At 41.5% G+C, this 16,166-nt stretch overlaps 2 protein-coding genes across 2 annotated transcripts in view; one reads left to right on the top strand and one right to left on the bottom strand.

The window, feature by feature from the left end:
* efna4 (ephrin A4) overlaps window positions 1-1,867 on the bottom strand; it is a 34,837-nt gene extending 32,970 nt beyond the window's left edge. Inside the window, exon 1 of the mRNA XM_074653603.1 lies at window positions 1,735-1,867. Within this exon, the coding sequence (XP_074509704.1) occupies window positions 1,735-1,847 (113 nt within the window). The 5' untranslated portion in view covers window positions 1,848-1,867. The remainder of the gene's footprint in view (window positions 1-1,734) is intronic.
* Window positions 1,868-1,886: 19 nt separating this feature from the next.
* Window positions 1,887-16,166, top strand: part of efna3b (ephrin-A3b) — a 91,204-nt gene continuing 76,924 nt past the window's right edge. The window contains exon 1 of the mRNA XM_074653602.1: window positions 1,887-2,025. The gene's annotated coding sequence lies outside the window, so the exon portion shown is untranslated. The remainder of the gene's footprint in view (window positions 2,026-16,166) is intronic.

The raw sequence follows: 16,166 nt of genomic DNA, 5'->3' as shown, positions 1-16,166 counted from the left end.
CTTTGTGATTGGGTGGTGTTGCTGATGAGAGTGATTCTCTGCCACAGTGGGTTACCCTCCGCCGCGATGCTGATGGCATTGTGATTGTGTGGTGTTGCAGCCAACTGTGTGGCCCTGCCACAGACTGTGACCATTCATCCCTGAATCCCTGGGGAACAAGAAGGTGCTTCCTAATCCTCACAGTGTTCCTCCCCGACACATTTCAGTTGGATCCCAATTACAGGACTGGGTTTTACCCGCCTGGACACACTGGATACCACCTCGGCTGACTCCGGTACAGGATGAGCCCCGCAGACGTGACAAAAGGAGCCCTTGGGGAAATTATCCGTCCCGGGAGTCATATCTCTGTACATTTGTGCATCCACAAATGTAAAACACAAGACAAAACAGCCACAGACAGAGCGGTCTCTCTCTGTGGCCAACGGCTATTAACTAAAAAGGTCATTCATCTGAAAGAGTGTTTGGGGATTCGGGCCTTACGGAGAGCGAGAGTCTCTAAATAAGCAGGTGAGAGTGTGTTATTTTGGGCAGCGGCCCTACTGGCCCTGCAGTCTCCCACCTCAACCCTTCAATTAGCCAGACGGGAACACCTGGATCAGCAGGTGAGCCTCACTCTGCCTGGCTAATGGCCCCAATCAACACACATACACATACACCATCCCATTATCCAACTACATACTCGCTTACGCACAGCAGACTTTAATATACACCTGTGTCCTCAGAATGCTATCTAGGACACGATTTATAACAAACACTTACTGCTGGCATGCTATAAGTGGAATAATGACCACCTCCAAAGGGCAGTGGACAGGTGAAAGCCGGGGTTAGAGTCTAGTCATTATGATAAAGATAGGTAGGAAGAAGGTGAGATCAGGACACTCATGGTTCCTCATTTAAACCTGCAGTAGGCAGAATGTTTTTGGCATCATTGGGCAACAATTTCCATAATAATCTTTCAGCATATTGTAATTCAAGTGCTCTGAGAGAAAACTAGACTTCTGCACCTCGTCTCTGTTTTCAGGCTTTAAAAAATCTAGCCCATGACGGGAGAATTGGCCAATCACAGGTCATTTCAGAGAGAGAGCGTTCCTATTGGCTGTGCTCCAGCTAGTGGGCGGTGCTTGGTATTTCCTCAACTGTTCTCAACATGGCTGCCGGGTCACAAACTTTCTCATTTTTTACAGCTAAACAGTACACTACAAGATGTTTCTGAAAACATTTGAGGCAAGAAATAGGCATTACAGTAACAGCGAGTGATTGACAGCTGCTCAGAGACGGCAAGGTTCCAGCTCGGCTCTGATTGGTTGTTTTCCCCCGGTCTGTGAAATCTTGCAGATGCCAGTAGGAGCACCGGAGGACACCGGAGGACACAGAGGCTCATGATTTTTTTTGAGATTACCTGTCTCCTGCACTACTGTCAGGATATAATGACCATTTTATAAAATATTTTTTTAAATCATATTTGCTTCATTTCTACCCACTGCACTGCATTAACTAAAAAATACCTGTCTGATAGTTCAGTGCAGGTTTTCTTGAGGGAAACACCCCTGCTCTGCACTCTCTTCAATTAACCAGCCCGAAAGCATAGCAGAGATTCTTTAAACCAACAACCAAGTCTGACTCATTTAGCAGGAATTATTGAGGGGGTTGTACAATTGCATGGCAGAGCAAGTTCAGACCAGCTTTGCTCTGTGCAAAGTAAAATGAAACAAAAAACGTACAGTGTTTGCTCACCTTGTGTTTGTAGAATTCCAATACACGACGTGTCTTTTGGCCACAGCAGCTGAGATTAAATTAAAGAGGAAAATCGTGGCTTTCCAGGCAGGCACATCTCCCGGCGTCACCATCCTACTGGGGGGCCCGCGGGGCTGCACCGGCTGCACCGGCTGGGAGTGGCCGTCAATCAGGTGAGGAGACCCGGACAGGAGAGAGGAGCTAGTCGGTGTGGACAACTTTCCTCAGCAGCTTCACCAACTCACGGACAAATACGTCATGTGCTGCTGCAGTTCCGCATGATGCATGAAGGTAAACTAATAAAACGTCACTCAAAAACAGGTTAAATCACTTCTTCAGTTCAGAATGGAAGGTGAGAGCTTCCACAGGGGTAAAGTTCTAGAATGTTCCTCCGTGTTCCACATTCTGAACTCTTGGTCTCTTCCTGAAAAGTAATAAAAGATAGTAAAACCTGAGTTTAAAGGTCAGGGTTTTTTGGAGTACACACACAGTCGTGGGTGGGTGCAGGATATGAATTGAAAATGCCAGCTGGTTTGGCAGCAACAGGCTGAGCAGCGCTGGAAGGGCGGGTCCGCCGAGCAGAGGGCGGTGCCAGGGGGAAACTTTGGGCCAATCAGCGGACAAGGGTGTGGTGATGAGGGATGCTGGTGGTGCTGGTGGTGCAGGGTTAAATCCTGGAGAGGTGCGCCGACTGGTGTGAGGAGACAGCCTGTCACTGTTCCAGTTTTTAAAGAGAAGCCTGACATGTCTCATCTGGAGCTGCATACTTATTTATACTTATGTAATGCAACACATGATTTAGAGTCCTTGAGCAGCTCATCTGCAGGTGTTTGCCCTTATAGGTTAGGGCAGGGGTCAGCAACCTTTACTATCAAAAGAGCCATTTTAGGCAAAAATAATTAAAAAAACAATCTGTCTTGAGCCGCAAAACATTTGAGCATTTTGATGAAGGTAACACAGTTTATAGTCTAAGTATATAGTATATAAGTCTAATGCAGTGAGGGCCAAAGAGCAAATGTACTACGGAGTATTGGGGCCACATTGAGGGAAAAAACATCTGAGATTTCGAGAATAAAGTCATAATATTACGAGAAAAAGTCATAATATTACGAGAAAAAGGTCGGAATGTTAGGAGAATAAAGTCGTAATATTACGAGAATAAAGTCATAACTTTAGGAGAAAAAAAGTCAGAAGTTTACGAGAATAAATTCATAAATTTACGAGAAAAAAGTTGTAATATTACGAGAATAAAGTCGTAATATTACGAGAATAAAGTCGGTATGTTACGAGAATAAAGTCATAACTTTACGAGAAAAAAAAGTCGTAATATTACGAGAAAAAAGTCGGAATGTTACGAGAATAAAGTCATAACTCTACGAGAAAAAGAAAATAACACGTAAAATTACTACTTTATAATATTCTGACTTTATTCTCATAATAATACGACTTTTTTTTCTCGTAAACTTATGACTTTATTTTCATAATATTACGACTTTGTTTTCTCGTAATATTATGACTTTATTCTCGAAATCTCAGATTTATTTTTTCCCTCAATGTGGCCCTAATACTCCGTCGTACCATCGTAACATAGACTTACAACAATGATAAATAAAAATGAAAATGTAAACGAGGAACAGTTATTCATTTCCATTTTTAAAAATCCCCAGGGAGCCACTGGAGAGGAGCTAAAGAGGCGCATGTGGCTCCGGAGCCTCAGTTTGCAGACCCCTGGGTTAGGGTGACCAGGTGTCCCACTTTACGAGGGACTAAACAGCATTTTTATCCCAGTTGTTGTTGTACTCCCACATATTGAGACAATGTCCCACATTTTCATTGGCTCTAGTTTTCAAAAGTCAAACCACTGTAGGACAGACGCTTTTCTAAAATCTGGCTTTTATCCAATGGCTGTGAAGAACGCAGGGGAGGCTGTCATCACGGCGCTGTGTGTTTGCTGTCAAACTGTGCGCCGCACGTGGGTCAAGTGCAGGGTGACCTTTCACCGTCTTTGCTATACACTATGCCAGGGAAAATTGCGAGTCACAAACTATGCAGATTTAAAGGCAGAATATGATGGAAACCACAAAGAAAAAGAAATGCGACTACAACAAAGACTACTTATAAGTGGTGGAAAGAGATTTTTCAGAGTTTTTTGCGAAATTTTCTAGTTATTTTTCAATATCACACAGGGGAAATACGAATCTAACAAGAAACATGCAGCTCAAAAAGAGATGTGCCGATCTATGGATGCATTCGGGCGAAGCATAGAGATGTTTCAAGATATAAGGGGCAGAATAGATGTTTCTTTTTTTAAGTTAGACACTACATCAAAATTGTAGACTACCTCTCAGCCTTGGTAGCGTGTCCCACATTGTCCCACACAAACATACTCTTTGTCCCACATTTGATTTGTTGGGATCTGGTCACCCTAACCATAGGTACTCCAGCAATGAGGTGCCTTTGAGCACAGATTTAAACAAACAAACTTCCCACTTTATTCCCTGCAGCTTTAGTTTATAGTGTAGCTCCAAGTAGGGCAATATAACATGGTAAAATGGTGCGTTCAGGTACCCAACACACAAGATAATCAAACGGTGGGGAGCCATACCACCCCCTTGACTGTCCACATCCAGTCCAGCTACACTTGGCTGCATGAGGTGTGTGAGTGTGTGTGTGTGTTGGTAAGTATTAATTCACTGGTTGTAGTCAGCCGCCCCAGGGGAGGGTGTAGTGACAGTAATCACTACGCCTCCATGGGCGAAAGCCACTGGTGGTCCTCTCTAATTATCTGATTCTCTTAAGTGTGTGCGTGTGTGTGTATGTGTGTGTTTGTGTGTGTGTGATTACTATTGTTCCAGCACTATCACTCATCCAGACGAAGTTACATTGATAGCTTTGTGTTATTAGCCGCTGCTGCAACTGCACGTTTGGCTATTTCCTTTCTGCAGGACCCCCCCCCCCCCCCCCCCCCACCCTTCTCTTGCTTTCTCTATCTTTTATCCTGTGTATGTGTGTGTGGTTCAGATGTGCGTGCGGCACTAGGACTCATTAGCTCACTTCCTGGAGGTCCTGATCATTAATTTCCCATGATGCCTCAGTGCTCCTGTGTGGCTAATTTGTCCCTAGTGAGCCAGCGCTCCCTCAGCAAACGTGGAGCGGACCACAGAGGAGTAACTCACTCTGCAGGGGTCTCTCTCTCTCTCTCTCTCTCTCTCTCTCTCTCTCTCTCTCTCTCTCTCTCTCTCTCTCTCTCTCTCTCTCTCTCTCTCCCGTTCTCTCTGTCTCTGGTTCTGACTGATCTACAGGACCAGACACAGCCTATCATTTTGCCAGAGGTTAATAACACTTTGTGCAAATTCATTTCATTCTCCCTCTTTTTCAGTGGAAAAACTTTCCAACTTTCAATTTGGGATTGTCTTCAGAACATAACAGTTTAAGTCTTCAGTGGCCCTGCAGCTATTTCTTCTGTCTCACACTATAAATTGACCCGTTTGACTCAGATTAGATTGGAGAGAAAAGTGGTCTCATTTACCTCATGGGAGCGCCAATTGAAATCTACAGTTATGATGCTCTAAATTAAGAGCCGTGTTGATTGCAAAGCTGATGGATTTTGAACGTGCTAATGGGCGTTTTAACCAAACAAGCAGAAAAAGAAACTTTACAGCTTCTCTTCACCCTCAAACCATCTCCATCTCTTCCTCTGCTTCGCTTTAATATTTGTTTCAACTCCTGTGTGTCTGCTATTCATCATTATCAGCACTCTTTCCAAAATCTTTTCCCTCTTTTTTCTCCAATCTCTATCCATCATCCTAATCTTCCCTCTCATTGATCTTCTCATTACTGGTCAGATATATTTTTCCCCACATCTCCTGGCACAGTTTATCTCAGCAAACATTTTCTGTTAGCGTTTGTCCTTTACTCTCATGTAGGATTCCTGTAATAAGTATTTCTCTATTGCATTGATTATGACTAAATATGCAACAATTACAGTTTAAGTTTGGGAAAAAAACATGTTAAGGTATTATTTAACACTAAAAAACAAGCTTATCAGGACTGTGTGGGTGTCAGATTTGATTGACGGTTGCCTGGCAACATAAGCAAACAGCCCCACAACTGTCACCACATTTTGAATAAAATATTCCTAAACCATAATTGGTGCACACAAGTATGTGACATTACATTTTTCCATCTGAGTTCGTCCCACTTCAGACTAAAACACAATAACAGAACATTTCTCGTGAAATAACCAAAACTGTTCTTTGGCAGGAAAATTGTGTGTTTATGTGACCAGTGACCACATACGTCAAGAATCTGATTTAGGATTTCAGGGCCTTTTAAAACCAACTCGGATCAAGCTTAAGATGATTCATAAATATGTCAACTTGAAGTCCAAGCCCATAGCCCATTTCTGTAACATGTTGAAAGCTAGAAATGACAGTCATTGCTCCAGGCGTGAACTAGGTTTTAATGCCATTTTCAATAGTTTAAGTGCATATTTTCCGGGCTGTTCATGTTATGGAATCTGCGGTAAGAGGCTTAACAAGTGGTCAGCTGTTTTTTTTCCCATGTGCATGCACAGATACAGGTGACAAACTAAAAAAAAGATTAAAAAGAAAGAGTGTCTCGGTGTTAGGCTCCCATTAGCCTCCAGAACGGCTTCAATGATTTTAGGAATGAACGCCATTCTTCCAGAAGATGTTACCTCAATTAGTGCTGGAGACGGCTGTCTAACATGTCGTTCCAAAGATCTCCTAAATGTGTTCAATTGGGTTGAGATCTGATGATTGCAAAGGCCAAAGCATATGATTCATATCATTTTTATATTCATTAAACCATTCAGTGATCCCTTCAAGTGGAAGAATGTGCATTCGGTGGCTCGTTTATTCAGGTTTGTAACCCATCCGTATGAATTATTTCAAACTTTAAGCATTCTGCATACAATTATTACTTATTATTTTATGTCATATGCCAAAGGAATTTTCAGAATTCAAGGGGAATATTCATTTAAAGTTACAGTGTGTAGGATTTGGCGGCATTTAGTGGTGTGGTTGCAGTTTGCAACCAACTGAGTACCCCTCCGATCACTCCTCCCTTTCCAAGACTGCGGCAAAACCGTGGTAACGCCATTCGCTCGGAGGCCATCCTTACCATAATAACACTACTTTAGGAGCAACGGAAGTCAGACGGCGGCTGGCGATAACACCGTGTTGCACTCTGAGGCTCACTTAAATTTAAGCTTAAACTTTATTACGTTCGTCATATACATATAGGTACTTCCATGAAATTTGACCTTTGCATTTAACCCATTCTAAGCATTTTAGGAGCAGTGGGCGGCTGTGAAGTGCTTGGGGAGCAACTTGGGGTTCAGTGTCTCGCTCAAGGACACTTTGACATGCAGACAGTAGGAACCGGGGATCAAACCGCTGACCTTCTGGTTAAAGAAGAGCTACTGGGCTGCAGCCCCCTCACGTTACCGCAGTTTCACAACCATGTTGGAGAACTACGGTGGCCTTCAGGTGACGTAAAAATGCAAAAGTTTCTCTCTAGAACCAGTGTTTGCTTTGTCCATCTTACTACATCCTGCTACTGTAGAAACATGGTGGAGCAACATGGTGGACCGGTGAAGAGGACCCGCTCCCTATGTAGATATGAAGGGCTCATTCTAAGCTGACAAAAACACAACGATTCTTATTTTCAGGTGATTATACACTAATGAAAACGTAGTTATGAATATTACACACTGCTCCTTTAAGTCCCTTTTCCTTCCTTTTCCTGCTGTTCCTCCTCTCTCGCTCTCCTCACCATCTCTCCCTCCTCTCTCTCTTTTGTACAGTAGTGTCAGTAGCCTCTTAATCCTGTTATCTCCACATATACAGGCTGACACCAAGCCACTCGCCAGAGCTGTAATCAACTACCCTACCCTACACACACCACACTTTGCTTTTCCTTAAACACTCACACAGCTTGAACACACTCCTCTCCCTATATCACTGTCTCTCTTTCTTTCTCACACACTCAGAGCGGGACTGGCCCCATTCTCCGTCTCCTCTGTAATCCCGCTATTTTTGGTCTCTTACTATTTTGATCGGCCATACGCCTGCATGTTTCATGCACATCTTGGCCTGTCTATCACTCATCACTCGAGCACTAGGCTTCCCATAAGATATCTTGTCTTCACCTGTCACTCTTCCCTCTCCTTACTTTTACTCAACTCCACCACATCTTCTCTTTACATCCCTGTATTTCTTTCTGTGGTCCCTGCAACATTTATCTCCACATAATCAGAGAGTTGTTAATTTTCTTTTATTTGGCTTCATGATCAGGATTATTACGTTATTTTTGAACTCACTCCCCCCCCCCCCACACACTCTCTTACAAAAGAAGCCTTTTTCATGATTTTCTCTTTGCCTTTATCTTTGTCATTTTGTACTTTCTGAAGCTTCCCCCCCCCCGCCTGCCTTTCCTCTGCACGCCTACTACACTTATTTGCAACAGTGCCAATTTGATGGGGTCATTACTTTAGTTGTGTGTATTTTTCATTTTCACCTTTTGCTTTTGTGCGAGTACATTGTGTGCGGCTCTTTTTCTTGTGTGCACCTCCGCTCTTTTCCTCCCCTTCTCTCGCTGCGTCTCAGTTCCGTAATTACAGCTCTGGACTCAAGCAGTGATGGTAAATGCTTTTCTATTCCCCTCTCTCCATCACTCCCCCTCAATCTCCATCTTTCTCACCAAGCAAATTACATCTCGGTTACTATAGAGACGTGTTTATTGAATGCTTTTTCGCCACACTTTCTTACTTCCCCCTTAGCCCCTTTCGCTTTTCCTCCTCTCTTTCTTCCTCAGCTACACCTCTCTTTATCTGTGTTTACTATTTCCTCACACTGCAGTGTATTGATGATCATCGGTGTCTTTTCCCTCATTTCATTTCTGTCTTTTGTTGTGTGAGAAGCCACTTCAACTTCTTTGGCGACTAATAGTTGCTATTTGTAAAGAAAAGATGAAAATTGAGGCAGATTTTCGATGCATAGTCGGGGCTATTGTTGTCGCTATGTACTACATGTAAGCAGATAAAGAAGGCCAGGTCTCTTGTACAGTGTGTGCTATCCATTACTATTGACTCTGAAAGTGGCCGTCACTGAATACAACAGTCTGAGATGTGAACAATCCGATTGTGTCCCTTCTTTCTCCTCATCATCACAGACACAGTGTCCAATCTGCTTTTCTGTCTTTCTCTATTGGCTTTTCTTTTTTTCTGTTTGTTCATCTGTCTTTCAAAGCTGCTGAGCCTGTTCTCCGTATGTTCCCCCTCACCTCCCCTCTATCTATCTTTGATGGAGGTGGGAATCAAACTTCAATACTCTTTTGGTACTGACTGACTGAAACTGGCACGTATATGCGAAGCTGGCTTTGCATGCTTGCACACATTTCTCTCCTTAGCTTTTTCTGTGATCAGAGTTATACTTTCTGTGAGACAATAGTCGTGTTTCCATTCAATCAAGCAAATTTTAAATGAACTTTTGAAATGTGGCAAAAAAAAAAAGCGAATTAGATGCATTTCCATCAACTGATTTGTATTGAATAAAACAAACAAGTCGCCATGGCAATGTAACCCATCTACGAGAGAGGTCTTCAGGAATTTGTTTCAATAGGGCAAGTTTTAATTGTTCTTTCATGTCAGCTTGTATTGGGCATGTTCATGCTGTCTGGAGATGACGAGGATGTAATGCAATGATTCTAATGCACGGGATTATCTGGGAAGACATCGGAAACAGCTGATCAATCGTGTGAGTTAAACCTGCAGTAGAGAGAGACTGTGTTATTTCTTCCTTCAAAAGTGACATAATCTTGCTTTAAATCCAAATTTTGCCATTTTGATCAAATATTAACAACCAGAATCAGAATCAACCTTATTGTTCAAGAATATTCAAACATAATAATTTAAGTCAGGTTGCTCTATACAAGACTATACAGATACAATAGTAAGATTCAAATAGATGTACAGCTACACAAAGACATAAAGCTAAACAACAAAACAAATGAGGAGCTATTACGTCACAAGATAACTGACCAATCTGCAAACTCTGTCCACTGATGAAGACCATGAGATGTAACCAAGTTGTAAGCTCCAGAAAAGGATAGTGGACCTGGAGTTACGATTTTTAGGGGGTTTCAAAGCTACTATTTCCAGTGTCAACATCCAACATTATCGTTCAACATACAGTATCTATATACAGGTTGAATTGTGACTGAAAACTGCATGATATAGCCTACATTTGATTATCTGGAAAAAGTCATTATCACAAAGCTGAACATTTTTTCTGAGCTCATGTTTTGGAGATACATGGGTGAGTGATGATACCTGTTTCAGTATATTACACAGGTTTGTTGGTATACTGTGCTGTACAAGTGCTGTAGTACAAGAGTGCATGGAAGTGCAAAGAATGTTGGATGTAATAAGTTACTTTGACTTAATATACAGAGGTTTTCCTACTGTCACATGTCAAAATGTGTTCTGTGAAAACTCCTATTGACAGTCAAATGATATTATGTACATGTTTTTATAATTTCTATGATATGTATACAGTATTACAGGGTGCTTGTGTGGCGTATGTGTTTGAACTTTGGCTTTTGATAAATGAAAAAAGGCTTTTTGTTTTGTAGAAGAACATTTTTATATTCCTTAATATGTGGTACCAAAACTCAGCACTATAGTATCACACCAGTCTTCTCTGTTTCCACAGTGTTCCTCTTTCTGTCCTGTCACCTACTTTCTGTGTCCCCAGCTCCCCTGTCCTCCCCCCTCCCTCCCCTCTCGCAGCATTTGTGATGATTAGTACAGTCAGATGGAGGCAAGAAGAGGACACGCGGCCCACTCTGCATATTCATCTGTCCTTCTGTTCCTCCTATTCACTCGGCCCCTCGCAGCGGTCTCTCTCTGCTCTCTGTCCACTTCCTCACTGTCCTCTCTGCATGCCAGCAGTCATCCTCCCCCCCCGAACACCTCCACAATTTATCCTCTCCTCTCCCTTTCTGTCCCCTACTGTACTGACTGCATCTCCCTCCGCTCCTCCATCCATCCCAGATGGACCGAGTGAACCCTCGGTAGTAAAATTAACTTTGAGATGAACGAGGCGATGGCTGTTTGCGCGCTCAGTTTGATATTCTGCCAAAAATGCAGTGAAGGTTATGTCTTGATCTATTTACTGCCAACAAGACACTCCACTTTTGTGACTTGCAACTTCTCCAATTATGCTCTGGTGTCTAAAAAGATTATTTTCGGTGCCAATAGTAGAGATTTCCATTTAAATACAGCTAGAAAGGAATCAACGGGGCGGTCTAGTGGTTGAAGTGACTGTCCCATTACAGCACATCGACGGTTGAACCCCACCAAAGTGACTTTGAGGAGAAATCCCTCACCTGCTCAGTCATGTGGCTCTGAACGAGAGAATACATGAATCTTTTTTTAGCAGCTTTGACAGGAGAGGCCAACACATGCAAGCACTCAATTGTCACTTAGTGTGTTTTTATAAATGCTTGCTTAAGATACTAAAACGGTGACAGTGACACCTTTGATGCAAAGTCACAATATCTACATTTAAGTGGATCCGCTCTTGTATGGAGAATCAAAGCTGGCAGATACAAGTGTCGTACAAACAAAACTCCATTTAGTTTTTGTCTTTTTTTTTTTTTAACCTCCATATAATTGTTAGTTTCTTGCTGTCGCAGTGCTCGTAGCTTTCTTCATTAAGTGCACACACGCGAGTGTTTTCCAGTTTGTGTCTGTAATCTCTTGACTGTCGGTGTGTGTTTTTGTGGGCAGCGATCTGATGGGGATTTGGCAGACATGCTTATGTGGTAGGAACTAAAAGCAAGTTAATTGTTCCCCGAGGAAACATTCAAACAGGCCGGACCACTTAGAATTATGGGCTGAAGATAAAAATGCAGATTTTTTTTCATTTTTTCTTTTCCCTGTCAATGACTTTTTTCCCCATCAACGATTTTTCCTGTGAGTTATTACTGCGCAATCAGACACTGAGTGTGTGTGTGTGTGTGTACAGTAAGCATGTGAGAGAGAAAGAGGAAGACTTCTGTGCATGTTTGTGGATCTGCTCGTCACAAAAAAACGGCTGTTTTTTCGTTACATCACAGTGTTTGACAGGTTTACAATGAATACCTGCAAACATTTAATTAAATGGGAACCGCGCGCATGTTTTGCAATAATCCCACTTCATGCTCTGTAATTAACTCTGCGTTCACTTTGACTTAATTGCTCTACAAGAAGACACGCTGTAAAGAGAACAAACAATATGCTCAGCCTATAGCTACATAATTACCTTGATCGGATAGATTTACAGCCGATGCAGACAAACTCAATGAACGAGAGCGTAAAGTTTCTGTTTACAGGTTTTTGTAACTCCCACGTGTCGATGCGGTGGCTGCCGGTTTGTGATTTGAATTATTAATTGCTAGTTATTGTCTTATTGCTGGAGGATGTGGACTCTGTCTGCTGTGGTGTTCTTCCCCTCCACAGAAGATGGCTGAAAGTGATATCTCCTAATGATTGCCCTCTCATTCTCCCCTCGCTGTCTTTCAGTAAATGAGGGAAAGTGATATGGTTCTCTCTCTAATGACCAGTGTGAATAATCGCCATCTAAATAAAGGCTCTGTTTGGTGCTAGAAATCTCCCAGTCTGTCTCTCGCTATCTGTCTCATCCTCTCTGGCCCATTAGCTGATGAACATCCTCGTCTCTCTCTGTTGATTTCACACCTCTAACTCTACTTTTTCCTATTATCACTGTGTATCCAGAGTGCTGTCCCTCTTTCATCATTGATCTTCTGGTTAAAGTTTTTTTTTTTTTTTTTTTTTGGTCCCATGCTTTCCTCAAACCAGATGGTCCATCTTTTATGTGCTTGTCAGTTTTCACATCCCCAGTCCATTACAGCTGTTGGGTGTGTGTGTGTGTGTGTGTGTGTGTGTGTGCATGTTATGTGTATTTTTCTCTCCACAGATCAGAGAGGGGCTCAAATTGACATCCATTTCGGCTGCACGTTTAGCTTTTATATCCTCAGCCGGAGTGAACGGTGAGAGGAACCGGAAGACATGAAAGAGTGGGAGAGTGCTGGGTGGGGAGAGATAAAAGAAAGCACTAGAAAAACCTTGCTGTCTGTCCGCACGTTTATTTTGTGCTTACTAAAGTTCTTCTTCTTCTCGTACATTCTCTCTCTCTTCGTTGGGGCGAGGAGGAGCTGAGTTATTAAAACGCCAACCTTTCCAACAAGAGGCAATAAATCAAACTAAATATCCAGGGGAGAGAGAGAGGAGAGAGACAGAGAAGGAGAGAGAGAGAGAGAACATGGAAATGAAAAATAGGGAATGGATAAGTCTAGGAGGGGGATTTGATGAGCAGAAGGCTTGGGAAAGAGGGAGAGGAGACGCAATGAGAGAGAGCGGTATTATAAATTGATGTAGGGTATGAGAGGAGAAGAAAGTAGCGAGGAAAATAATGAGCGTCTCATCCGGCCAGTCTGATGCCTCATCCACTTTGATTACAGACAGACAGGCCGGCCAATCAGGGTTAATTCACCATCACTGCAAATCAGTCAGACAGCGAGAGACTCTCATTTTCAAGGCAAATTATAAATGTTTTCCACACTTTGTGGCAAATGTGACTTCAACTAAAGAAAAATGGAGTAATGGCAACAAAAGAGTTGGTGAATAGATGGATGGATGTCAGGCCTTACATCGTGATGATGATGATGAACAGATGATCAGGGAGGAGCTGAAGCCTCAGTATAACCCTCACACCATCTGGACCTGGAACATTATAGGCAAAGAAAAATAAAAGTGCATTAACCCCTGAACATCTACTCTAAAAAACTCACAAAAAAACCGCAGAGAGAAAACGCCAGAGAGACCTGGCAACCCAGAGAAAACAGATACTATGTCCCAGATCCATACACTAGTATGTACTATATATTAATCTTTTTGCAGTTAGTATAACAGAAATCAACATACTTCGCCATTAATACAATTTTCAATCAAACTGCGACTTTGGAATCAAACTGCCAGTTCAACTTCTTAAAAGGAAACCAAAGTGTTTTTTTGTCTTTTTTTTTACAAAGATTTAATTATTTTTTCTTGTTGTTTGTTTGCTTTATAAGATCTTTTTGAAGCTGTCTCACCACTATCTGTTCTTTTAAAGTTGTGCAGCTTTGATTAGCTCCTTTGTGGATCAACAGCACAATCAAAAATCAGGCATTTTTCAGCGTGCATACTCACTTTTTTGATTATATGTAATTTTATCACTTTTCCAGTGTGAACATAATCAATATACCTGCTTATAATTAGTATATATTATGGACTTGGAATGGATTTATTGTGTTAGCTTGGCCTAAAACAAAGGGTAGAGATGGAACGACACTTACAGCTCCACTTCAGCCTGCAGAAAGACACGAGAGACTACTTTTTTACCAAAATAAAACTCAATATCTGGTTGGGAAAGAGCTGACTTTGACATAGAATCAGCTAAATATGTCAGATCATGTCACAGCCTGAAGGTCAACCAGCAGTTTTCATAAAAAATCTGCCTTCTCCTTCAGACTGTTTTTCCTCTCTAGTTCTCACCACATTCAATTAAATAATAGGTATATCTCATCCTATCACATATTCTTCCATTTTTCATTACTTGCTCACAATTATTTTCTTATCTTTCAGTAAATACTACGTTGTATATTGATCTAGTTGTATACGGTGTTGTATAGTAGAGCTGAAACCAGTCGATCAATAATACAAGGTACAATAGATTAATAGATACCAGGTAGCCTACATTTAGTATCTGTTCTGGAGCTTTTGATTGTATCATAGGCTTTTCCTCAGCACATGAAGGTTACTCTGTTGTCATGGAATTGTAAATGTTCTTCAATTTTAAACTTTTAAAAGTTGAGATCGAAAGATGATGTTATGCTAAAAAAAAGATTAATCAATAAGTCGATCTGCAGAAAATGAACTGGCACCAATTTTAATAATTGTTTTCCAGCTTCTAAAGGACTTTCTGCTCTCCTGTTTTTCATATCATTGTAAATTGAATTGAAATGGGAGGATTTGACAGGCATTATTCACAATTTTCAGGCATTTTATAGACAAAACAATGTATCAAAAAAACGGTTGACAGATTTATGCATTATACAAATTATTACTGGCAGCCCAATTGTATAGAGGAAACCAGTTGTCTTTGTTTATTACATCCAGAATCATTCTACTTTCTGTGCATTGACCTTGTACAATATGATCCGGACAATAAAGCAGCTCTGACTTGGAGACAGAGGCAGTTTAAAGGAGACCCAGTTTGAGCGTGACATTGAGAGGGCTTCGAGGTTAAGTGCTTAAATGGTTTAGGCCCTTTTAAGTGGCTGTTTTTTTTTTTTCTCCTTCATCCCGTGCTCCCTCTCTTTACCCCATTTAAATGCCTAATTTGAGAACAGAGACATCAATCATAACTCAGACACACTGAGAAGCATACACACACACACATACACTTTCATTATTGCTATCCACATGCTGTATATTACTTAGTGTTCACAGAGTGGACTCTCTGCTTGCGTGTGTGTTTTTTTTTTTTTAGAGATCGGGGAGATTTCCAGGGTAATAGAGAGATTCAACGAGCGTGAAAGAGAGATGGAGCAATAAAGAGTAACACTCTTGTTCTCTCTCCTCCGTCTCTTCCCCCACTGGACCATGAGATGGGCCGTATTTCACTACATGCATTTTAAAGAGAAAGCAATTATTATTTGCCAAGTCTGAGAATAATTATGTAATTTTTAACAAGCTTCCTCTGAGGACAGTGTTTTGTATTTGGAAAGTGTTTGACTTTATAATGCATGAATTCAGGAATGTCCCTGCTGAGAGGTAATTTAAGGTACTGTTATAAATAAAAGAGAAAGCAGCTGATCAAGACTAAACTTGTCTGAAGATTGTCAGAAGTGAAATGTGGCTGATATATGATTATTATATTCTTAAATTAGACTTCAGTCACAAAGAACACTACTCTGAGAAACTGACTTAATGAAATAATATCAATGTTCATCTTTTCACTGAATCCTGAGCAATTAAAATGAGGGAAAACGTTCACCGCTCGTACCCCTTCGGTCGGATTATGAGAGCACTTTTCTCGCCTTCTGTTTGTATGTTTAGACTTCAAGGTCTGAGGCGAGAGTTGACCCTTAGAAACGCACTTGAAAGGCGGTGGCATCATCCTACTGCTGAGAGCGTGGAAAACAACTGTGAGCGCATGAAAAACAAGATGATGAATAATGGAAAAGCAAACAGAGAGAGCATTAGCCCGAGACTACGGTTAGGCTATTGTTTTCTGTACTGTATTTTCTGTCTTTTAAAAAGCAAAAATCCCATATTTTGATTCGGTATTTTCACCATCAGA

The sequence above is a fragment of the Sebastes fasciatus genome, chromosome 12, assembly GCF_043250625.1.
Source record: "Sebastes fasciatus isolate fSebFas1 chromosome 12, fSebFas1.pri, whole genome shotgun sequence".
Classification (NCBI taxonomy): domain Eukaryota; kingdom Metazoa; phylum Chordata; class Actinopteri; order Perciformes; family Sebastidae; genus Sebastes; species Sebastes fasciatus.
This window is presented reverse-complemented; position numbering and strand designations above follow the sequence as displayed.